Here is a 25349-nt window from a genome sequence, read left to right as displayed (position 1 = left end):
GAGATTCGCTTTTATGGTTGATTGGACTGTTTCTGATACTTTCCAAGCTTTTAATTGTAGTCGCTTACAGAGCGCACGAGCGTTCGGTTTAAAAGAACCAGGCTTGATTACAATTTATAATTTTACAATAATAAAAACTTTATAACACTTTAAACTCTTGCGTTTTGAACACATATTTAATTTTACGGGTCTACCGCGATTTAATTTAATTGTTTTTTTAAATTCCGACGTTTCAGCTGAGTTGCACCAGCTGTGACCAGTGTGACCACGGAAAGACTAACGTCCCAGCGAAATGTCAACGGAGATCTAAATAAACAACACTAATAGTCGGTAGTTTAGTCACTAAACTACCGACTACTACTACTAAATTATTATCCTATTTAAGCAGGTTATAGCGACCATAATCCATCGGTCCCTTCGAAGTCGCGTCGAGAAACGGTTTTAACTGTACTCCAAATGGTTAGGAATTTGCAAAGATTAACTACTTGTGTATATAAAGTATTCGTTTTGCGTGTGTGTGTAAAACTGTATATGTTTAGGTGCGAGTCCCCTCACAACGGCCCCTCTCGCCGCTCCCCTCCACCCCGCCACCCGGCAGCGGGAGCAAGCCGCGCTAGCACCACCACCACATGCGTAAGTATCCGACTTTTACCTTAGCGGACCCCACACTAGCGTCTTTTGAGCGTCAGGCGTCCAGTCAGTGCTGCGCAGTTGCGCCAACGTTGCGTCGAGCAGCAGCCATAGAATTGACTAGATTCCGACGCTCGGGAGACTCTAGTGGGGTCTCTTATACAGAATACAGTGGTATTCAGAATGAGAATAAATTGACATTAAATGCGTAATTATTGCGTCTAGGTTTATTCGACAATCCTCGCGCATCCGGCTTGAAGGACCATAATAATTATTGCATTGTGTTATGCCTTTATTAGGTAAAAAATTTGGAGATCTAGAATGCTCAATGATACTAGCGGGACTAAAATAAATATATTCTTTTTATTCTGGATACCACATTATCTTTCCTTCAGGCCAATATTTCATTAACATTTTTCATCTGATATTGAAGTTTAATATTGTTTGTGTCGGTAACACGGTCTTAAATATTAGACCAACTAATGTAACAGTCAACAGAGCACGACACTGGCTATATAGCCTATTGTCGAATATCAATATTGCTCTTTTAGTGTAAGTTGAAAACTGTCAAGTTGATGAAATAGGGCCAATTCTTCTTTTAGTCCTTTTAAAAATCTATCATTCACTCCCATTTCAATTCACGAAACATTATAGAAATATTAGCTAATAGAATTTTTGATAAAGCTTTAACAGCTAGTCCTTCTTATTTCTCTTATAGGCTAAAGTAGACGTAGTTTTCTTGTAAAAGTATATAGTGCTAAGAAGTAGATCATACATGAAACCATACACGTCTGGGCACACTGAACTACCCTATTACCAAATAAACAACTGTACCTAGAGTGGCTCCCTGGGGTACACCATAGGCAAATCAAGTTAACGATATTAACTGTATATCATAAAATATTTACTTTGGAAAAGTTTTTTTAATGATTTTTGATTACTTTCAGTTAGTATCTTCATAGAAAATTACATAAATATGTCGATATGTTCTGTTCAGTGTGGTCAAACGCTTGGCACAATACATTGACGACCTAATACTATAGATCGTGTAGATCGTTCTTGCGCAGGACGTCGACCGGGAGTGCGAGCTCCGGGGAGGCGCCGGCGCCGTCGCCTAGTCCTTCAGGGGCCAGCCATTCTGACAAGGACCAAGACCCTCAGGTACGGCATCAAGCCCTGACATTGGTTCTACACATTCCTGGTATAACAGGAACTCATCTGTATTTTTTATAGGCTAAAAGAGTATTGAAATGATGTTTTAATCAGGATAAGTATGAATTGATTTCTCACCCTTCCCATGAAGCTGATAGCTGATGTAGCTGTAGCAAATCTAAGCTCTGTCCATATATATCCTATAGGTAAGATGACAGTTTTATTTACCACCAAATTTTAATACTAACCTAACTATACCTATACCGTGGTTTTTTACCAATTTCGTACTTAAATCAGTCGGACAATTTGAGGCAATAGAACTGTTGTTTTAGTATCTATCTAGGATACAAAAAAAGTTTATATTTTCAAAACAGTGATGATGAAAGCTTCCTTAGAGAAACAAAATAACACTTGACCCTGCTGATACCATAAAAAATATTTGTTTAAATTTGAACTTTAACAGATGCTACTATATATGCCACACGTTATTTTAGGAAAAGATCGAAAAGCTAGAGGAGGACAAGAAGCGGCGACTGCAGTTGTACGTGTTCGTGTCGCGATGCATCGCGCACCCGTTCAACGCCAAACAGCCCACGGACATGACGCGGCGGCACACCAAGCTCACGCCTCACCAGCTGGAAACCATTCAGGCGCGGTTTCAGGTTAGTCTTCTTGATCATCACCCCGTTATGAATGTTGCAGTTCATTGAAAGTTAGGGTTGGCAAAAGTACGTACCCTGAATTTGTTCTCAGTACATAATCTCGCCGTAACTTGGATTAAATCAAAATTCCACTATATCTTATATCGTTATGATTAATGAAATTGAACGAATACAATTCCTATTTAAAACCTAAATGTTAACCGATGCGGATCTAAATATCTATTTTCAAATTCCTTCAGGCATTTCTAAAAGGCGAAACCCAAATCCTCGCCGACGAGGCCTTCCAGAACGCTGTCCAGTCGTACCACGACGTGTTCCTCAAATCCGAGAGGGTCGAGCAGATGGTCAGATCCGGCGCCTGCAGTCACCACGACTTCCGCGAGGTCTTCCGGAACAATATCGAGAAGAGAGTCAGGTTTTTGTGATTCATATCTTTCAGTCGCACCACGAGGAACAAGTCCGAGAGGGTCAAACAGATGGTCAGATCCGGCGCCTGCCACCACGACTTCCGCGAGGTCTTCCGGAATAAATTAAAAAAGAGAGTCAGGTTAGACTAGAGTGATTCATGTCTTTATTACAATCCTCATTACCTTTTGACATGTGTGAAGGTAGTTTATTCAATGTTTTAGTTACCAACCAAATTGGCTGCTATTTATTATTATTATTCGCTAAATTGATAAGATACATGGTAGGCAATCTTAAATAAAATCGTAGCCCCACAAAACTCGACAATGAACTAAGAAAGTTATAAATTTACACGCAACCAAATTGTAAAAACAGTTTTTTTTTCATATGTATTTAAAACCTAGTAATGATGCAACATCTTTTAGAGAGATTTTCGAATATAATAAAAAGAAGGTATTTTGTCGTTTGGAGCGTAATTTTAAAGTGGGCATTGGAAGTTGTAGATAACGTTCACTTTTTCAACTGAAGTAACCTTTGTTTATATTTTGGTCTTCACTTGTACTATTTAATTTCAATTATTTATTTGATTCGAATCATTTTGATCCATATAGTGTTAGTAAATACAACAAAACTTAGAATGAAATAAGGTTAGTGACATACAATTACAATTCACAAAACACACACATAAATTATAAAATAAAATACAATAACAGCTAGTATAAAATCTAGGCAATCTAGATGCACCATTTCTCAACATCTGTTGCGGCCACGTGTAGACTGTTCCAGTGTTTGAGTAATGGTGCATCTATCTTACCTGCCAACGTTTTCAGGATACTATTGTTACTGCCACACAGTCTCCGCATAAGTGACGCCGATCTGTTGCGTATAATCGCAAAAAAGTCGTCCGTGTGCGCCTCCGCGAACATTCCGGACGCACTACAGTGACGCGGCAGTCCCATCAGCATCCTGAAAACGTTATTGTACTGTATTCGTAGAGCATTGTACGCTCGCTGCGTATAGCCGGCCCACAGGCTGCAGGTATAAAAAGATTGGCAGAATGCCTTAAACAGTGTCTTTTTCACGTCTTTATTACACCTAGCAAACCTGCGCGCCAGCATATTTCCGCGCACGGCCAACGCTCTACGCTCCCTCTCTATGTCGAGGTCATCCTTGAGGTCCTCGGTAACCCAGTGACCAAGGTATTTGAACGTTTTAGTGACCTTGAGAAGTTCCCCTCCCAAGGTCACAGGGGGTATTGTTTTGTAAGATTTTCTTCCTGCTTTGAAAACAAGTACCTCGCTCTTTTTCCCATTGTACCTTAGCCCATGTTTTACCGAGTAGCTCTCACATATGTCCAGCAACTCTTGAAGTGCACTCATGGATGGGCTCAACAACACCATGTCAGCAGCATAACTGATGTTATTTATGGATTTGCCATCTACGGAGCATCCGACATATGCATTGTTGAGCTCATCCATAAGCTGGTTCACATAGAGATTAAACAACCTAGGAGAGGACAGACCGCCCTGCCTAACTCCACACTCCAGTCGATATTCATCCGAGTGAACGCCGGCCCACCTGACAGAGTTAACCTGGTTTCCGTACCAAAATTTCAGGATCTCGACCAACTCCTCGGGCACACTGGTCTCGTTTGACAACTTTTGCCAAAGTATATCATACGAGACCAGATCGAAGGCCTTCGATAAATCTAAGAAGCAGGCGTTCACTGGTGTATCCCTGCAAGTATAGTACTGGACAGTGCTTTTCAGACACATAATAGCCGACTCAGTGGAAAGTCCTGGTCTAAAACCGAATTTAATGGTAAACATTTTTTACAAAATGTAAAAAAATCTAGAATTTATTGATTATCGTTTTGCTTTCTCAGGTCTTTGCCAGAAATTGATGGATTAAGTAAAGAAACAGTCTTAACGTCGTGGCTAGCTAAATTCGACTGTATCATGAAAGGAACGGGTAAGTCATACAAATACTAACTTGATTTCAATCGTAACTGGGCTACCTAAGGGTCAATGTTACCAATGTTGATAAAATCTATCCTAAATACTTTTATTACCATTTGCTTTATTAATTAGCGTTTTGCGTGTCTAAATACCATTGAACTACAAAATCTTACAAAAACTCCCGAACATTACATATGTTTCACTGGACAGTTTTCTCATTAACAATAAAGTTATCTACAGAATCTAAATCTGTATCAACATTATCAATAAATATTGCTCAGGAGATATTAGCGTTACTTAAGATGAAATTTAAGATAGATTTGTAAGTAGTTAGTGTTTTTGTCACATTGCCTCTTTCATAGCCTTTCGTGTTTTGGGGAACGGATTGAAAAGCATGAGTGTTAATGTTAAGTATCAGTTGTTGAAAGAGCTTATGTTTGCAAAGCCTTTGATTGTTTGTAATAAAACAGTGTGATCATCGGTAGAAGGTGTATGTCCTTAGACTCATCAGTCAGTGCAATTGATAAACTTAAAAACAGTACTGACATTACAAGAAAACCCTAAACAAAGACATTTAATCATTACACAAGAAATGATCATTGACGTTACTGAACAGATTGACTCTTCTGATAAACTAACAGTCTTGAACCTACTGCCTTTTGCGTCAATGTCGTCATCAAATCAGTGTATGATGCAACCAAATGACTATAATGGATTATAAAGTGGAATTGCGACATTTACTTCATGATTAACTATTAATATCATATTTAGGCATTCTGGATCATCTAGTATGAAATGTGTGATGTCCACGTTTAGTGTAACAATTTTACTATTTTATGTCCCAATTTCATTTATACCTGCGATAATGTGTGATGATTACAAAATAATTTTACTCAAATTTTAAACTTTTAAAGAATAATAGTTTTGTCTGAATACCTATACGTATAAAAAGTTTTGAAAATCATCATACGTATCTATATTCCAATCATTGTGTTTGTACGGTAGATAAATAAATGTAAATCGAATCAGATCCAGTATTATAGCAAACTACACACCCTTAGATTAACTATTTTCTTGACAACATAAACAATACATTTTTAGTAAATTAATTTTTAAAATGTTCACGTGCACTAGTTTGCTGAGTACCGTCCTGAACTCAATGTACCTGATACTGTGTGTCGCCTGCGTCTGTCTCACTCTCTGTGTTTCTCTCCCTTTCTCTCACAACATGTCTCTCTCATAATCCCAGGAATAACAGGTATCACTCGACTGTTCATTGTTTCCTTTCTAGCTTCAGTCACGTGTGATTGCTTGATTTATTGATATTTTCGTGTAGTTAATTTGTTTACAGTTTATAAGTCCGTTTTAAACGAAACTAGTATATATAGTTGGCCAAGCAAATCTTGTCAGTTGAAAAAGGCGCGAAATACAAATTTTCAATGGGACGATAAACCTTCGCGCCTAAATTTTTTAAATTTGCCGCTTTTTTCTACTGGCAAGATTTGCTTGACCAACTATATATGTATACTACTAATATTGTTTTGACTATAGAAAATAATTAAACATCAAGATTGTAAAAAAATTGAACTATCTGAATGAGGAAATTTAATATTTGTAACGATGTTAATTATGTTTTAGTTAAAACGGACTTTCCATTTTTCTAGTAATCTTAATTGTATGTACAGATGTAGTGCATAATTGTTTTCCATCGTATTTTCTCGGAAACGTTCGTATTTGTCATGCTACTTCAATCAACCTCAGTACTTTTTATACTGACTGAAATAGCATAACACGTTTGTACAAGTGAAAATACGATGGCAAACAATTATGCACTATCCGTACTCTGAAATATTTTCGCCTATAGCATGTTAGGAATAAAATATTTATATTTTGATCTTACTAATGCCTCAAGCTTAAGTAAAAATCAAATTTTGAATTTCCGCTTCAGCTTGGGTGGCAAGCTTTTTAATATTTTGATCAACAACACAACACTTGCAGTTAATAAAGAAGGCAATTGATTTAATAAATCCCGCAAACATGTAAAAACTTGTAAAAAGTTTTAACTGATATTAAATGTCATCACTTGATCATTGTATGTAATTGTACCTATATGTAATCCTCTTTATTCAAATTGTGTTTTGACTGTTTAACTGACTCGTCAGATCATATCATATATAATAAAATCTTATGGTATTATTCATTAAACGCGATACGGGCCTGAATTAGGTATGAATCGTTTGTCTTTATCTGCCATTTTGACTTATGTATTTGTAAGAAAGGGATAAAATATAATTTAACTAAATCAGGCCCGTAAAGTTTTATGAATAAGGGGGGTTAGACATTATTATTTTTTAACTCAATATAACAACTGTTGTTAAAGCAGTTAACAATTGCCTTCCTTTCCGAAGATTCTCACTAAAGATTTTTTTACGAAACACTAATTCTACAGCAACACTACAAATATTGTGAAATAGTTTGTAACATGATTCTCACTTTTACCACCTTTTACTTTATTGGTACTACCAACATTTTAATTGCTTTTAGCATTTTTATATTTATCTTAATTAACATCTTTGGAAAATTTATTTTATCCATAGATTTGTAAGGGATATTATTTTTGTTCTTTTAGGAAAATGGTAAGTATATGGATAAACTGAAATAGATTATCAAACACTGAATAAAAAGTGATCAAGTCCACCGGTGGCCGAATATTTCATAAAATAATTTGATTGTTGAATAGTTGGTTAAGTTTATGGATAATTTATAGAAATAAATAAATAAATATTATAGGACATTCTTACACAGATAGACTAAGCCCAACGGAAATGAGCTCAGAGTTAAATACTAGCCTTAATAATTTTGAACCGATCGTCATAAAAGGCTCCCAGAATAGTATTTATAATAAAGATAAATAAGATCAAAATAAAATTAAGAGTGCATGACGAACGTAATTAAATAAGTCCTCATCAGATAGTGCAGAAAAATGAACACAAAAAAAATACTTCTGCAATGTCGCATATTCCCCAGACCCTTATCCAGCGCCAAACAGTTCCTTTGTTTTCTTCTCCCCTGGCTCGTGTCCAGAAATAAAACGTTTTAATCTTAACTATTTCTGATGATGAAATAATCCCAGGTGTTCTGGGCGACGATGAATCCAAGCGGCCGTCGCGGGCTCAACAGCAGAGTCTCAACGCGGAGTGCATCCTGAGCAAAGAGCAGCTGTACGACATGTTCCAGCAGATCCTTGGAGTCAAGAAGTTTGAGCACCAGCTTCTGTTCAACGCGCTGCTTGTAAGTATAACTCTCTTCAGTCATATCTTTTTATTGTATCTCGGCAAGGATCAATTATACACGTTTCAGGATATCCTTATTCGTATATGGTCTAAAATAAACGTATCATAAAGGTTCAAAAATAATTTTACTACATATTATGTAGTAAATAAACCTGGTGGTCTAACATCGAGAGAGACCTTAAGAAAACCCAATTGCCAAAACCGATAATCCAGGCACCGACGGGCCTGGCGCAGAAATGTGAGGAGACCCGACCCCAGATAACGGGAGCAGGGACGGACAAAGAAGAAGAAGATTATGTAGTAAATGTATATTATATATTTTTCAAATTAAAATTACTTTTGAACCTTTATGGGCAAACATATAAGACCATATACGAATAAGGATATCCTGAAATAGTATATAGAAAGGTATAAGGTGGAAATAATTTTGCTACCATGTGACACATACTGTTTTTCACATCACTTATGAGGAAATTATTATATTCCAAAATATGATTTACCTAAAAAAAATAGTATGCAAAAAAGAAAAAAAATCGTGTCCTAGAACAGAAAAGTGCCACTTTGTTCCCTCCTAGCAGGGAAGAAAAGTGCCACTTTGATGCCTCCTAGCGGGGAAGAATAAGTCTTTTTTCGAATAGGTGATGTGAAAATTATTTAGTTATGTAGAAGTGAGTACAAATATTAAATGTTAAAGGAATTAAGTAAATGGGTTACATGAAAAGCAAAGAAGTCAATGACATGGATATGGGCGACGAAAAGGCGTGGAAGAAAGAAATTGCTGCGCTGATCCCAAGTACATGCATTGAGAAAAAGCGAAAATGAGAGTAACATGGGTAACGTAAAGGAACGACTCTCGTCAAATTAATAACAATGACACGTTAATTTACAGCTGGATTCTGCAGATGAACAAGCAGCCGCCATCCGGAGAGAGCTGGATGGAAGAATGCAGAAAGTCAACGAGATGGAAAGGGTAAGTCACTTTTGATGACATAATTTTGGTACTGAAACATGAAGATCGGTTAGAAGTCTAGATTAGAAAGTTGCAGAATCGGTCAGAGAATCAAAATCTTGTGTCTTCATGCCTATGATTATGTGTACCTACTCATTTTGACATTAGAACACTGTACCTTATGGCTGACTAACTGCTGAAAAGAGGTGATATGTGATGTAAATATTTTTAAATTAATAAATATCTATATTAAACCATACTATGATTTTAAGTTATTGAAAATCTAAGAAATTCTGAAAATCTTTGTCTACTTACACAGATTATGAAGCCAAAAGTCTTAATGATTAATGTCAATTTCCAGAACCGCAAGCTAATGCCGAAGTTCGTCCTTAAAGAGATGGAGTCCCTCTACATCGAAGAGCTCAAGTCCTCGATCAATCTCCTCATGGCCAACTTGGAGTCCCTGCCCGTGTCCAAGGGCGGGGCTGACTCCAAATACGGCCTGCATAAAATCAAGCGGTATAATCACAGGTCGGTGTCAGGAATGTTTTGGAGGTTAGGATCTTTATGTCAATATATTCAAATCTTGGAACCTTCCGCGATTGTACAGTTATCCGCAGAAGTTGCTAAGCGGACGAAGTGTTCAAAATACTGAACTCAACTTTATTATTACAGTAAGAGCGTGTCATTTTGATCACGTCGCCCGTTTAGCTACTTATGCTGCTAACTGTATTAACTCCTTTAAAATTGTACTGATAACGTCATTAAAATAATCTCTCTTGCAAAATATAGCAAGTGGAATTTGTTGTGAAAAACAAAAGGTTTTTCTGAATCTAAAAGCAGGTTTTGTGTCAATCTACAGATTGATTGTGAATTGATTTCATTGATTTTCAATTTCTAATAATCGTGGAAGGTGTTAATTGGCTTAAGACGTAGGATAAGAATAATTTTAGAGTTGAGAATAAGATTCGGACACCAAAAGTAGTCTTGAGAGTTTGACAAAAAAAATTAGCTAAACTGTACAACTTAAATAACATAGATGTGAAAACAATTGTAACTTTTGGCACCCAAATTTTATTCAAAATGAAATGTTGTGATCTTTGTTCTTCATTACATTTGTCTGTGTTTATAAATAAGTTACGAACTGAACAAGACAAGACAACTCGTGACTTCATTTGAATGTTTATTTATTTGGCAAACGATATAAGAAAAAAAAAGTTGGTTATAAGATCTACAACCAATCAACACTGTGTCCAACTTTCTAACGCACTGACTTGATCTGGATGCAACTGCATTGCATTATTGCATTACACTCATTGAAATATAGTTTATTAGTTTCTAGTTCATCCAGTGTAACATTATGTACTTGTTCATTTTCTCTCTACTTTTCTTTTTCCTGGCACTGGACACTAATAAAGGAAGTACAAGTAATGAGTACAGAATTGTTAAATTGAGCACGTGTCTTGTGTAGCAGGACCCTACACCCGCCCGGCCTCGAAACGATCCTCCTGTTGTCATTAGACCACTGTAGTCATGTAGAAGTAACATAGTATACCTAGCTAGAGCCTACATAGAAGCTAATGTGGTCGTGCTTAATGAAATGACAACTGAAGATGAAACAAAAGCTTCCACTACACAGCCAGAAGATTTTAAAGCTTGATAGTCTTTTCAAATTGTAGATACAATTTTAATATTCATAGATTCGCTCACAAAACAATTAGAGGACAGTAGACATTTTATCAATTTTCAATATCAGAGCGCTTTTTACAACTAAACATAGCTTTACAAAACAAATACACCACAAAGAAAAATAATTCCATCTTTAAACCATTTGCTTTATTTTAAAACTTTGCGATTACAACATTTGAAACAAGCAGATCAAATACCACACTTGTAATTGTAATTTTTTCAATACTGAATCACAAAATAACGTCGTACTTATCTTTTATTACCTCGCTTTCTACAATAGTACTGTTTACAGCTTCTATTTTACTTCTCTCACTAAACTTCACTTTTTCTTATTTTACAACTATATTCTAATACAACATTATAATTTGACAGATCATTTAAATGAGCAAAGTTAGGCCGTGTTAAAATAGCGAACGCTTTTTTAGGACAACGATGAAAATGCTTCTTGCGGTAGGCTTTGCTTCTATTTTTGTTTGGTTTGGTATCGCTTCTAATATCTTCACTATATTCACTGTTATTAATATGCAAAACATCCTATACAGACTCATGATAAATATCTCTTCTTCCAATTTTTCAGTTATTACAAAGGTTTTGCATATTACTAACAAAACAATCACCTTATTTCAGTACTTCATCTAGCTTAGTATAGTTGGTTTTATGTCTAGAAATTAATGTTTCCTTCTGTTATGCTTAATCATTCTTGGTATCGGTGATGGTTCCATTGTATGCCACCATGCATTCGTCCTAACATGTGAATGTTTGTCCTATCTCTAAACTATTATCACTGGTAATTGGGAACTGTAACATCAATAATGTATCATTGATATCTTCTGTTGTTGTATCTTTGTTGTTGACTTTGATGATGCTGGTTGGTTTATGATGATTAGATCAAACGCCGGGCCTGACCCGAGTCCAAGGTTGAGTAAGCAGCTGTGTTTCAGATCGCAAGGGTCTCTGGCCAACAAGTTGACTGGCGAGGGTGACGGCGGAGATGTCGACACTCAGCTGACCAAAATGGATGTCGTTCTGACTTTCCAAATAGAGGTAAAGATTGGAAAGTTGACAATGAAGACTGTGTGTGTGCTTGAATTTGTGGTCAATGAAATATTTAACTACTTCAAAGTTGTTTTTTCCGATGTAGTGTAAATATTTGCGAAATAATAGAGCTTTGTTCAGATATTTATGAACGTGGCCGCTTCAATATATCTTATGGCAACTGTAATAGATAATGTTCCAAATGATGCACAATGTTATTTTCAAATTATGCATATTTAAAAAGTATATAAAATTCTCTACAACAATACATTTGGAAGGAGTAATAATTAAAATAATGGTGTCACATAAACTACTGATAATGAGTGTGTTGTATTTGAATAAATTCTAGGTAGTAGTGATGGAGGTAAAGGGTCTAAAGTCATTAGCACCGAACCGGATAGTGTATTGTACGATGGAAGTGGAAGGGGGCGACAAGCTGCAGACCGACCAGGCTGAGGCGTCCAAACCGATGTAAGTAATAATATAAAGGAATCCAATTTAGCTTACATTCCTATACAACAGTAATGTGATGAGGTGACACACCAGAATTCTTTTTTGAATTGTGTAAAACTGTTTATTCTTACTATAGTGATTGACGATTGACGGTTGGTAGGTCAAATTAAATTGTGCCTCTTGATGGTGCTCTAATGACGTAAAATAAGATAAGTATTAGTTTTAGATAAAAAGATACAAAATATTATATTAAGATCAATGATTTTGATAATTATATTATAACAAATTTTATCCAGGTGGGACACTCAAGGTGACTTTAGTACTACACAGCCCCTACCAGCTGTAAAAGTCAAGTTATACACGGAGAACCCTGGAGTACTAGCCCTGGAAGATAAGGAACTGGGTAAAGTGGTCCTCAGACCTACGCCACTTTCTAGCAAGGTAATATACTCATTAGAAAAATAAACTCACATATTCAAGAAGTAGATAAAATACTAGATGTTTGAATCTGAAATAGTATAACAGTCTAGTGAATTGGAACACCGAAGTGTTAGGTTGTATAATGTATACGTATATAATATAATGGCTACCACGTGACAGGCATAGCCTAGTGTGGGGCCACAGGATAATATCTTATTAAGGTTTTTTCTTTTAAATAAATATTCTTATTTTTCTTTTTCTTATTCTTACACATTCGGACGAATCCAAAAGCTGAAAAGTGCCACCTTTAAATTTAGCGGCACTCCACTTGTAACTTCAAAGTAGGAGTTAGCTGCAAACTCCATACAAATGTTCGATTTTTCTATGCAGGCTCCAGAATGGCACCGCATGACGGTACCAAAGAACCTTCCAGATCAAGATCTTCGAATCAAAATAGCGTGTCGGATGGATAAGCCACTGAACATGAAACACTGCGGGTAAATCTCGTTCTCATTATTTCTTTTTTCATTTCTCTCTCGTATTTACATTGATTGTTCTTCCTAGTCTTGACATTGACTGTGGTGGTAATGTTTTCTCTTTTAGAAAATGAACCCATTCTCTTATTTTGGTTTAAAATAAAAATAATTATCTATTAACATCTTCAACATCAGTTGCTAAGAGATCCCATCATTCTTAATGTTCTTGTATTCTATGTATTAGATCCAAAATTTTGAGATTAAGGATTCGCATATGTAAGCTATTCAAGCTAGCTCAGTTCAGCTTAAAGGTCAGTTTAAAAAACTAAATCTATTCAGTAGTTCTTTGATTTGTGCCTCGGCCTGAAGTCTGTCTAACCACACTAAATAGTTATATGAAAACTGGTTTCTAGGCTGCGAATAATTTTAGAATAACTTTTTTTATTTCATCCATCAGGTACCTCTACGTGATCGGCAAGAATGTCTGGAGGAAATGGAAGCGGCGCTACATGGTGCTGGTACAAGTGAGCCAATACACGTTCGCGCTGTGCTCCTACAAAGACAAGAAGTCAGAGCCCGCGGAGATGATGCAGCTGGACGGTTTCACGGTGGACTATATAGAGCTGGCTAGCGGTAAGATTTTAGATTTGGAATTTCTTCCAAAAATTTAAAATTAGGTACGATCTTCTCTTACACCTGAATGATGCTACTACATAATCTATTGGCGGTGAAAGTAATGACCAATTTCTTATGAACAAGAATTGAGAAATAATGACTTACTGTTACCTTCTTGGACCAAATTGTCCGAATGTGCATCTATAAAATTGCATGGCTGAATTGTGAACGAATTCCACTCATAATGTGTCCATGCAATTTTACAGCTTCCCGTAGGTACCCTTTGCTCATCAACTTTAATCTAGAATTAATATTTTTAATTTTCTTTTACAGCGCAACTAATGGTTGGGCAAGGTAAGATATCTTCTCAATTACTTACCTACTATTATGGGCATATATTATTTCGAACCAACTGGTTTTTTTAATACATCACCTATCTAGGCAATACCTTGAATAATCTATACCTTATTTGTTTATTCGTGTCTGGTAAATCAGGAATATCAGAATACGCGGTTATGAAAGAGACGGTCCACAGGTCCCCCTTTGCCCATGATGCCTCTTTAAAAAAATCCTGTTTGATAATTAAAACGATCTGGCTCACAGAACTGGAAGGCGCCAAGAACTTCATGAACGCTGTCCGCGACGGCGAATCCGTGTTGATGGGAGTGGGCGACGAGAACGAATGCCACTTGTGGGTCATGGCCTTATACAGGGCCACAGGCCAGAGTCACAAGCCCACTCCACCTACTACATCGGATACGCATCATAAGATCATGGGAGGTAAGTTCAAAGATGTGTTTCTCCGGGTCCTTACTTACGACAGCGAGTCCGTGCTGATGGGAGTTGGCGACGAGAACGAATGCCACTTGTGGGTCATGGCCTTATACAGGGCCACAGGCCAGAGTCACAAGCCCACTCCACCTACTACGTCGGATACGCATCATAAGATCATGGGAGGTAAGTTCAAAGATGTGTTTCTCCGGGTCCTTACGACGGCGAATCCGTGCTGATGGGAGCGGGCGTCGAGAAAGAATGCCACTTGTGGGTCATGACTTTATACATGGCCACAGGCCAGAGTCACAAGCCCACTACACCTACTACATCGGATACGCATCATAAGATCATGGAAGGTAAGAGTCTTCAAAGTTGTGTAATTACTTACTAAAGTAAGGACGCTAACCCCTAAGAACTTCGTACATTTATTTCGTATATTGCTGTCCTAATCGCACAGTGGTATTGACCGCCAGCATTATTATATATAGAATCTGTGCGAAAAGAGAAGTCACCAATACATTATATGACTCTTTCCGCACGGACTAACGTCGGAATGTAATTTATTATACGCGATAAATTAAATTATACATAATTTTATTTTAATTCAATGTTTGTAACAGATGCAGACAAGGCGCGTAAGCATGGAATGGAGGACTACATCCAGGCAGACCCGTGTCAGTACGACCACCACCAGCTGTTCTGTACGCTGCAGTCCCTCACGCTGAAATACCGGCTCCAAGATCCTTACTGCTCATTGGTGAGTAAGAACTAAAATCCTTTGCCACTGCCGATATTTGGCCACTGGGCGAAATCGCACGCGCCACGTGCAGATTTTAAAAAGTAATTTTTCTAAATATGTTTAGTTTAAGTTAGTTTTAAGTTTAATATTAATTTAATTTTTTAATTTTAATTTTAATAATATGTAATTCTATGGATGTAATTAATCCGAAATAAAAGCTTTTTTTTTTTTTTTAAAGATGTGCAAGATCGGCAACTTTCCAAAAACTTTCCAACTTTTTGATCAACTTTCAAACTTAAGTAATATTAATATATATTTTTTTCTTTTCCAGGGTTGGTTCTCCCCCGGTCAAGTGTTCGTGCTCGACGAATACTGCGCGCGTTACGGCGTCCGCGGCTGCTTCCGTCACCTCTGCTACCTCTCCGACCTCCTCGACGTCGCCGAGAGCGCCTCCCAGACTGTAGACCCCACACTCATGCATTACTCCTTCGCGTTCTGTGCGAGTCACGTGCATGGCAACAGGTGAGTAAGAGTTGTTATTTGTTAGACAACTCGACGAAAGTTGGATGAAATAGATAGGATTACACCGCCACACGATTCGTACTGTGCGACCGAAAAAACACTCCGAGTGATGAGCGTTTTTTGAGGCTAGGCCGACGAGTTTAGGGTTTATCGCGAACATCTTCGAACGTTCATTCGCCTATTTGCCTTTTTTTTAAGTTGTACCCAGACTGACATGTAAATTAGCTTTACCAATAAAATGATTATGATTATGATTACTTTTTGTTACCTATATATTTTAACGGCCTCCTAGCCGCAGGCAGGCAGCCTAGAAGCAGGAGATCCCGGGTTCAATTCCTGGTAATGGCCTTTGTCTTTTATCAAAAATATTTGTGGTAATACTGAGTTATGGATATTTTCTATGTATTTATCTATATCTATCCATTATGTATATTGTCGTCTAGTACCCACAATACAAGCCTTATTGAGGTTAGTGTGGGGCTAGGTCGATTTGTGTAAGATTGCCCCATAATATTTATTTATGTTGCTCTATATTGCTCTAGTATATCTGAGCGATAGAGAGGCAAATAGACGAACTAAAGATCGAAGCTGTCCTCGATAGGCCTTCTGGATGTTCTGGATATACATATAACATACGTCAGGGTAATGACTGTCATCGGGTAATTTTATCTGTTTAATCTAGCTTTCGTTCGTCAAACTACACAAGTGTATACAGAAAACTGACGGCCTGTTGGTACATTGATTAGTGTTAACTGCGAATACATACATTTGCTACTAAAACTCGCACTTAATACTAATAAATGTGTAAACAGACTCCTTTAAAATGTGTGCTCTTTTAAAATGATCTCAGTGTTCAAATCGACTTTGACTCTGATTTTGTCCTATTCCAAACGTTGTCTAGAAAATAATCTGGACTGTTGTAAATAGCACATGAAGCGTTGAATACATGCTATAGTTTCAAGAAAGATTATATTAATGCCTTTGGAATAGTAGACAGTAAATTGTACATTTGATACCAATTCCAATCAGGTTGTACCAGTACAAAGATGAGAATTTATAGGTAATCTTTATAAAGATCTTGAAATTTATTCGAACTTGCCTGCTGTGTATTAGAAATCGATGTTTTAGTTTGGTGTTCCCCAAGGGTTCATTCTTGGTCCTGTTCTCTTTTCAATGTGATTTATGGTTAAAACAAAGCTGTAGTCGATTATTGTTTATTACAAATTTTGAGAATCATAAATATCATTAATCATAATATTTACTCAAGTATTTTTATGCTTCCCAAGTATAATTTTGAAAACCTTTGTTCTTCAGCCGTATTGATTAATATACTACAGAGTTAGCGTACTCAGCTTATAGTTAATCACTTAAACTGATTTTATGTTGGTTGCTCTTTCTTCTAAAACAAAAGACCAAAAAAACTTATAAAATAATCGAAAACAGCTTTTAAGTACCTCTTTACACCCCTAATAGTGAATACGTTACTGTGCCTCCACACGAACTTGCTTTCTATGTACTGAACTATTAGTTGGCCCCTTGGCATTTCTCGTCTACCATCAACTGTATTGTACCATATTTGAATATATGTGCTTATATTAACTGTGACCTGCTTTTCCTTACTAATGTTTTCTGTTTCCGACCAGTGGATTTCGCAGTCGCAATAGGATTTATTGTAATCAAATTGTAAAAAATCGATAATTTTATGTTAGGTTTCTGACATGTTTTGCTCTTAAAAATTAAACACAATGAGGAAATAACAACTTTTTAGTGATTGTAGTGTTATTATTATTAAATAAAGTAAAGTAAATAAAAAAGAAAGTTTTTTTTTTCAACTCATAACGAAACATTAAACAAAATTTTAAATAGTGTTCTGCTAGGATCCATTTTTAGGTCCTTGCTATTTAAAACGGTAATAAATGATTGTAAGAATTTATTCTGGAATCCATTCTGGAAATATTCATTTTCTTATTTTACGTTGTCGTTCGTTAAATATACTTATTAAATTAGATGACAAATATCGAAGATAATTTTTTTTAACAATCATATTCTGCCATTTCCACGGTCCCCTATCCTGCTTGTGCCCTACTAGATTAAGGCCCACACGCAAGTGGTTCACAGTACGGCCACGTTGCCTGGCAGGCCCGATGGCGTGGGCAGCATCACCGTCCAGGAGAAGGAGAAGTTCGCGGAGATCAAGGAGCGGCTCAAGGCGCTGCTGCAGCACCAGATCACCAACTTCCGATATGCGTTCCCGTTCGGAAGACCGGAGGGGGCGTTGAAGGTAAGATATGTGAGAAAGGTGAGTTAGAAAAATAGAAGTAGAAAAATTCTGTAACAGATCGAACTTCTATTTTAAGAAAACCGTGGAAATGGAAAATCTATTGCATTCTCATAAGGTTTTTTTACTCTAAATCTTAGTCCAGAAATGTATCGTGAAAGATTGTGACAAATTGTAGTTTTTAGATGGTAGAAATATCTTTGAATATCGATTTATGACGACATTTTATTATTAATGTAGGAAGAGAATAAGGCTTGTAAAAGTAACCTTGCATAGTTGAAAAATGATAGTTTTCAAGCTTGTAACAAATAGCTTCAATGGCGCAAAATGATACGAAGAGCCGACCCCAAACGCTAGGATATGGGATGATGATGATGAAACTCAGATGGAATTTAAGATTACGTGAAACAGGATCGTAAAACTGATGCCATGTAAACTGTCCAATATTTTTCCAGGCTACACTATCTCTGCTAGAAAGGGTTCTCATGAAAGATGTAGTAACTCCCGTGGCACCCGAAGAAGTCCGTGCTATGATCCAAACCAGTTTAGAGAACGCAGCGCTACTGAACTACACACAACTCAGTCAAAAGGCCAACATTGAAGGTAATTAACATGATAGTACCTTATGATAATTTTGCAATACCTACAGTAAACGTTGAAATAGGTAGGTGTAAATATAATGATATAAAATTTATAACAAATGATACTAAAATATAAATAAAACATTCAGAGGACTTAAGAGGAGAAACAATGGTGACACCAGCAAAGAAATTGGAGGACCTGATACATTTAGCAGAGCTGTGCGTTGATCTCCTTCAGCAAAATGAAGAACACTACGCGGAGGTAATGTAGAAAATATTGCATTCAAATATCAGTCCTTATAGAAAGCTGTGGGATGCGAGTTTTGGAGTTAAATCATATTTGCAAAAAGCTATGATAACATAACTGCGAAATTGCAGAGAAATTTATCAGTGATGATTTTAAGTTTAAATGTATTTTACTCCAAAACATTTGCTAACAGTGTCTATGTCTATCCTGAATGTCGTGATTTCTGTTTCGGTAAAACTTCTTAAGAGGATAATATAATTGAAGTTCATACTAACTGTAATATATAACTGATCATAAAATCTTAAGAATTTTTGCCACAAAAGTTCAGTGTTCACTGAAAAATAGCACCCTACTCTCCTATCGCTATTAGTGTGGAAAATGATGAGGCAGTAATATTTGTATTTATATTCTTGAACTGAAAATATTTGTTTTTAATTTAGTAAATCATAACAATATTTCCAGTTTAGCCAGTACATGACGAATTTTTCAATTTTAGAGTGCAGTCTTTACAAAATGAAAGCTTTTGAGTCTTGTAAAGATAACACAGTACTTTTAAATATTATATGTCGTCGTTGTGTACTTGGTGTTTAAATTGTAAGTTAGAATCCCACAGAGGTTGTTTATTTTCCTCAATTATTTTATGTGGCTTTGTCGTTATGTGAATTACATATATGATTCACTTCGCGACGTTGGATGTAAGCTAAGTACCTAAGTACTCTTTTAACTTTTTATATCCCACTTCTATCTTATCTTTATTTCTCCGCAGGTGTATAACACAAAACCGGACTCTAGCGGTCAACCAAATGTAACTACTCATAATTTGATTGAATGCTCAATGCTGATCAAATCACTTGTCAGTCTGTTCACTCGATTTTCTTGGTCATACTTCACTTGATTGGTTTGATCACAAATTTTTGAAAGGAGTAGACGTTTAATTAAAGTTTCTATAGCTGAAACACGCTTGAGCAAATATAGATGTTGATAGTGTTAAAACTGAAATGTTGCATGGATATCGAATGAGAATGGGATAAATAGAGCAACACAAAATGCTGGGTCTGTAACTTTTCATTCTGGGCTTGAGAAATCAAAATTTATTGCAGATATTTTAATATCTTCAAACAAATTGGCAGGGTTTTCCAATGTGACGTCTGAAATGAAAAGTGTTTCACAAAATTCAAAACAGTCTACTCCAATACTTCAAACGTTATTGAACACGACATTAGACAGCTTCGATACAAAACATAGTAGGACTTACAATACATTAAAAGCACATTTACAAAAAATATCTCGCTTCAGTAGTACGCTGTACTTAGTAACGATGCTTGCACTTGTTCAAAGTACATTACCTGTCGTATACAAATCATCCAGGTGTACATATAGAACGTCAGCAGCATTGGATGATGCACATTGCTCATAAACAACAACATTAGTATTAAAACACTTTGGAATTACGGCTTTATTAGCAGCAAAATCAAAACGTAGATAGCGTTATTTTATTTCATATTTTGGTATAATATGTATTTTGCATGGTTTACTTTTAGATTGCATAAGTGTAGAAATTTCAAAATATTTGCGTTATTTAGATGACATAATATATATAGTAAAAGCTCATTAAAACGCAAATATTTTGCTATCTTGGTAAGTATTTAAATTTTTAATAAAATCTGAATCTCGTGTACCTAAATTGCGCTACAGCGCAACTCTTTTTCAATTTGCCAATTTAAAATATCAGATGACGATATGTTTTTCTCCATGCACAATTTCTGAAGCATGGTTTTTGTCTCTGCCATTGCTACGTTGCGAACCATCGTTGTCCCCTACTGTGTTGTCTTCCACAATTTGGCCATCTTTAAATTCAGCAGACGTTTCATCGTCATCTTCATTATTAGTGTCATCATCATCAATATCTTCATGTGTATCTGTGCAGGCGTTTGCGTGGTTCTCGGAGCTGTTGGTGGAGCATGCTGAGATATTTTGGGCCCTGTTCGGTGTTGACATGGATCGGGTTTTAGCGGAACAACCTCCTGATACGTGGGATTCCTTCCCGTTGTTCCAGATTTTGAACGATTATTTGAGAACTGACGGTAATTTATAATTTTAATTGTTAGTAAATTTCATATAGAAATTAATATATTTGCGATATGTGAACTGTGGTGGCAGCATGGTTGTATTTTTATCGCCTGTCACTATGCCTGTCACTTTCGCACTTACAAACTTGTTAGAACGTGACAGGCATGGTGACAGGCGATAAAAATGCGACCGTGCTTAGCCCGCTGTTTGAGTTAGAAGCAATTGTGCATTTAAAATTTATTTAATTAGTAAAATCCCAATTTTACTCGATCCTTTTTGACCAAGCCACAAGGGTTGACTTTTCACCAACAAGCCACCCTCTGTATAGCACCTAAGAAGTTTGCAAAGAAAGTATATGTTCTTAATTTCCCCAGAAAATTTGAAAGGCGGTCGTTTCCACGAGCACCTAAGAGACACGTTCGCTCCACTCGTGGTGCGGTACGTGGACCTCATGGAGTCCTCCATCGCGCAGAGCCTGCACAAGGGCTTCGAGAAGGAGCGGTGGGAGATTAAGGGGTAAGATAAAATGTTTAATATCATCAAAAGGGCTTCTAAGAGTTCGGCTACGTAAACTAGCTTGATTAATTTAGTAACACCAGCATGCACCAGATTTAAATCTCGAGGCAGAGGTTTAGGGTGAGAATCGGCGTAGTTTTATTTGACGCTCATAAGCGCATTTTTATACGCCTACTTGAATAATAAACTATATTTATCTAACGTCAAACTTTTTCGAAAATGATGATTTGATTTGATGAATTTGATGATTTGTTCCTGGTCGTTCTACCAAATTATTGCCTATTTAATACATGAATATCTACTATGCAGTCAAAGAATTTAAATTCCAGCCCATTTTGTACCGTCTAGCGACTTTCTGATTGTCACTGTGACTGTACGAAATGGATCAAAAATAAATTTGACTGTCCATGAATATTTTATAATGTAATTTTATGACATATGACATATTAGTTAGGTTCATGGCTTCGGTTAGAAAAGTTAAAATATCTAATAACCGTGTTATTTAAAGCCTGACCAGTAATATACCTATATATGATCATTGTCAAGAGGGCGCTGTTGTTGTGCATGTATAGGACGACAGTTCAGTCATCATCCTGCTAGGCCTTGTTCCCATTTACTTGGGGTCGGCCTTCCCTGTTCTTTTCCGCCATTCTGCACGATTGAGTGCAATGTCGGCGTCTATATTAAGCTCTTTCAGGTCTCGCTGAACCGTCGTCAGCCAGGTGGTAGGTGGTCTTCCACTTCCTCGCTTCGTCGTTGGAATATCGAGCGCTACCTTAACCATGTAGTCTACTGGACGCCTCTGTACATGACCGTACCACCTCAGACGTTTTTCCGTCAGCTTTTCTGTTATTGGCACTACTTTGAAACTACCCCGGATATACACGTTTCTTATTTTGTCCATCATGGTGACACCCGCTGACCAGCGTAACATGCGCATCTCAGTGGTGTGGAGCTTGTTCAGGTGGGGTTTATTTGTAGCCCAGCACTCGGATCCATACAGCATCGCTGGTCTTACTGCTGTCTTGTATACATGACCCTTCACCTTCAGAGGTATTTTTCTATCGCATAGGACGCCTGTGAGTTCTCGCCATTTCATCCAGCCTGTCTGAGTTCTATGGACTACATCGCTGTCAATCTTTCCGTCGTTGCTGAGTACGGAGCCAAGATACTTAAACTTTGTAACAGTTGGCAGGCGGTCATTTCCTATATAGAATTTGAAATCTTCTGGGTTATTAGCCGTTTTGTCGAACAGAAAGGACATATGTTCGGTCTTTTTACGACTAATTTTTAGGCCGTGTCCTTCTAGCGCTTCTATCTAGCTATTCAAATCGTGCTGAAGGTCAGTCTCAGTCTCTGCTATTAAGGCCACATCATCGGCATATAAAAGGTGCCAGGGTACAGTCCGTTGGCATTTTCGAGTGAGGTAATCCATCGTGACATTAAAGAGAAGTGGACTAAGTGTGGAACCCTGGTGTACACCGACCTTGAGCTCGAAGCTATCACTCACACCTGCTGGGCAAATCACCTGTGTAGAGACGTCTGTGTACATGTCCATAATAAGATTGATATAGGGCTCTGGGATAAGCTGGGCGCGGAGAGCCTCCCATATAAGGTCGCGTGGTACATGGTCAAACGCCTTCTCAAGGTCGATGTATATCATATGCAGGTTTGTGTTGTTGACTTTGGCTTTCTCAATCAGGATTCTTATAGCCTGAATGGCGTCAGAGGTGCCCTTTCCAGCTACAAACCCGCACTGATTGGGTGTGAGCTTCACGATACCATTAAGTCTGCTGTTGATTATCCTCTCCCATAGTTTAAAGGTATGATCCATGAGCTTTATTGCTCGGTAATTCCCACAGTCACGTACATCGCCTTTTCCTTTGTAAAACGGTATTAAATGACTTCTTCTCCAAGCATCTGGTATTTTATGTCCTGCCATAAGTCTGTTAAACATCTCGCTTAGCCAGTCGATGCCAGAGTGCCCTATATGTTTCCAGATTTCTATTGGTATCTCGGTTGGACCTTGGGCTTTGTTGTTTATCATCTTTCTAATCTCTTTGATGATTTCATCCGTTGTAACTGCTGTTATTGGACCTAGGACCGGCGATGGATTTTCATGGTTTAAATTTCTGGGATTCGTAACATTAAGCAAATGGCGGTAGTACTCTGCCCATCTTTCTCTTATATCATTGTCTTTTGTTAATAGTTTATTGTTTTTATCTGTGATATATTTGGCTGAAGTTATGTATTTGCTGTTTTTATTTCGAGTTTTTGCGACCTGATGGATATTGATTTCTGTAGTGGAAGATTCTAATTCTTTGTAAAAGTCAGCATCGGCCTTGGCTCGTGCGATTGCCACTTCATGTTTTGCGTTAGATTTCTCTCTCTTGTAGTCTTCTTTATCCGCATCATTACCGGTTTCTTGCCATTTCTTAAATGCAAACTTCTTTGCCTGTACAGCATCCTTGACAGATTGTTGCCACCATTTGGTCTCTTTGAAGGGGGCTCTCTTACTCCTGGTTCTCCCTAAATGTGTTTCTGCGGATTTTCTACAGAACGATTCGAAATCGTTCCACATATCGTTTGGGTTTTCTACTTTTGAAGTGTCTTTTGTGCCAAAGTACGTTTCCATGTCTTGAATGAATCTTGATCCCGCGGCGGTTTTCAGGGATTTCCATTTAATTTTAGGTATCTGCTTGTTGCTGCACTTGACAGGTTTATTTAGCTTATGGACTGATACTAATAGTCTGTGCTGAGAGGTCAGGGCCTCTCCTGGAATTACCTTACAATCCCTGTCTTTGCCAAGATGTTTTCGCCTTACAAGGGCATAGTCTATTTGGGTCAGATGTCCTCCGCTCCGATATGTTATCAGGTGGTCTCTTTTTTTTTAAAGTAAGTGTTCACAATGGCAAGTTCGTTTCTCGCTGCAAATTCTAGGATTCTATCACCGTCCGCGTTACGAGTACCGAATCCAAAACCGCCATGCCATTGCTCAGCGTTAATATTGTTTTCGCCCACATGACCGTTTAGATCTGCACCAAGATATAGGCTTTCATCCTCTGGGATTTCACTGATGAATTTGTTAAGGTCTTCCCAGAATGCGTCTTTATCATCTTCACTGCTGTTTGTTTGTGGTGCGTATGCACTGATAATATTCGTACATGGTTGACCCTCTAGGGCGATCTTCACTGCCATGAGCCTATCGCTGACTCTTTCGACGTGTAATAATCTCTGGGTTAATTTCTCAGATAGCACTATGCCAACTCCGTTTCTGCCGTTGGTGGTACCGTGGTATAGTAGTTTGTAGCCGTTGCCGAGTATTCTTGATTTTGACCCCTTCCACCTGGTCTCTTGTAAACAACATGCGTCGATGCAACGTCTCTTTAAGACATCGCTGAGTTCTGTGCCTCTGCCAGTCAAGGAACCAAGGTTCCAGGTAGCCAATCGCATTGTATCACATGTGTCGCATCGATGACCGTCGCTTGAGGGGAACGCCCTAGCATTAGTACTCAATCTGTTATCTGGACTTTTCATATTTGAACAGGGAAAGTGTTGTGGCTTCTATTTTTACTGCCGGCTGCCGCCTGACGCAAAGACAGTATTCCTCTTGGAGACGTGTGGGAGCCACCGTTGGGCTTTTCTAAGCCTCATCCGCTGCCATCCCTACTAACAGCACCCTGCCTAGTGCTGCATTCCACTGCAACCTGTGACCTCAATATGTAAGGGCAGCTTAACAGTGGGGTTTTGCCTCTTCCGCCTGCTCCGCCGTACTGGTGGTTACCACCTCCGCCTTTGCAGCCGTTAAGGTCTTCGCCCGTAACCCTGGGCACGGGATCCGCGCTATACCCCGCGGAACTGGGTCCCTGGCCGAACTCTGTCACC

The 25349-nt window shown here is 37.7% G+C and overlaps 1 protein-coding gene across 1 annotated transcript in view; it reads left to right on the top strand.

Moving 5' to 3' along the window:
* LOC134751524 (calcium-dependent secretion activator) overlaps window positions 1–25349 on the top strand; it is a 78191-nt gene that overhangs the window by 40385 nt on the left and 12457 nt on the right. The window contains exons 4-26 of the mRNA XM_063686962.1: window positions 540–633; window positions 1683–1791; window positions 2277–2444; window positions 2684–2859; window positions 4735–4820; window positions 7941–8098; window positions 8990–9070; window positions 9411–9580; window positions 11626–11782; window positions 12123–12244; window positions 12523–12667; window positions 13037–13143; window positions 13580–13755; window positions 14071–14091; window positions 14341–14517; window positions 15132–15268; window positions 15582–15772; window positions 17912–18053; window positions 18506–18653; window positions 18781–18893; window positions 19645–19683; window positions 20806–20962; window positions 21323–21464. Of these exons, the coding sequence (XP_063543032.1) occupies window positions 540–633; window positions 1683–1791; window positions 2277–2444; window positions 2684–2859; window positions 4735–4820; window positions 7941–8098; window positions 8990–9070; window positions 9411–9580; window positions 11626–11782; window positions 12123–12244; window positions 12523–12667; window positions 13037–13143; window positions 13580–13755; window positions 14071–14091; window positions 14341–14517; window positions 15132–15268; window positions 15582–15772; window positions 17912–18053; window positions 18506–18653; window positions 18781–18893; window positions 19645–19683; window positions 20806–20962; window positions 21323–21464 (3016 nt within the window). The remainder of the gene's footprint in view (window positions 1–539; window positions 634–1682; window positions 1792–2276; window positions 2445–2683; window positions 2860–4734; window positions 4821–7940; window positions 8099–8989; window positions 9071–9410; window positions 9581–11625; window positions 11783–12122; window positions 12245–12522; window positions 12668–13036; window positions 13144–13579; window positions 13756–14070; window positions 14092–14340; window positions 14518–15131; window positions 15269–15581; window positions 15773–17911; window positions 18054–18505; window positions 18654–18780; window positions 18894–19644; window positions 19684–20805; window positions 20963–21322; window positions 21465–25349) is intronic.

Source organism: Cydia strobilella, chromosome 22, assembly GCF_947568885.1.
Source record: "Cydia strobilella chromosome 22, ilCydStro3.1, whole genome shotgun sequence".
NCBI lineage: Eukaryota > Metazoa > Arthropoda > Insecta > Lepidoptera > Tortricidae > Cydia > Cydia strobilella.
This window is presented reverse-complemented; position numbering and strand designations above follow the sequence as displayed.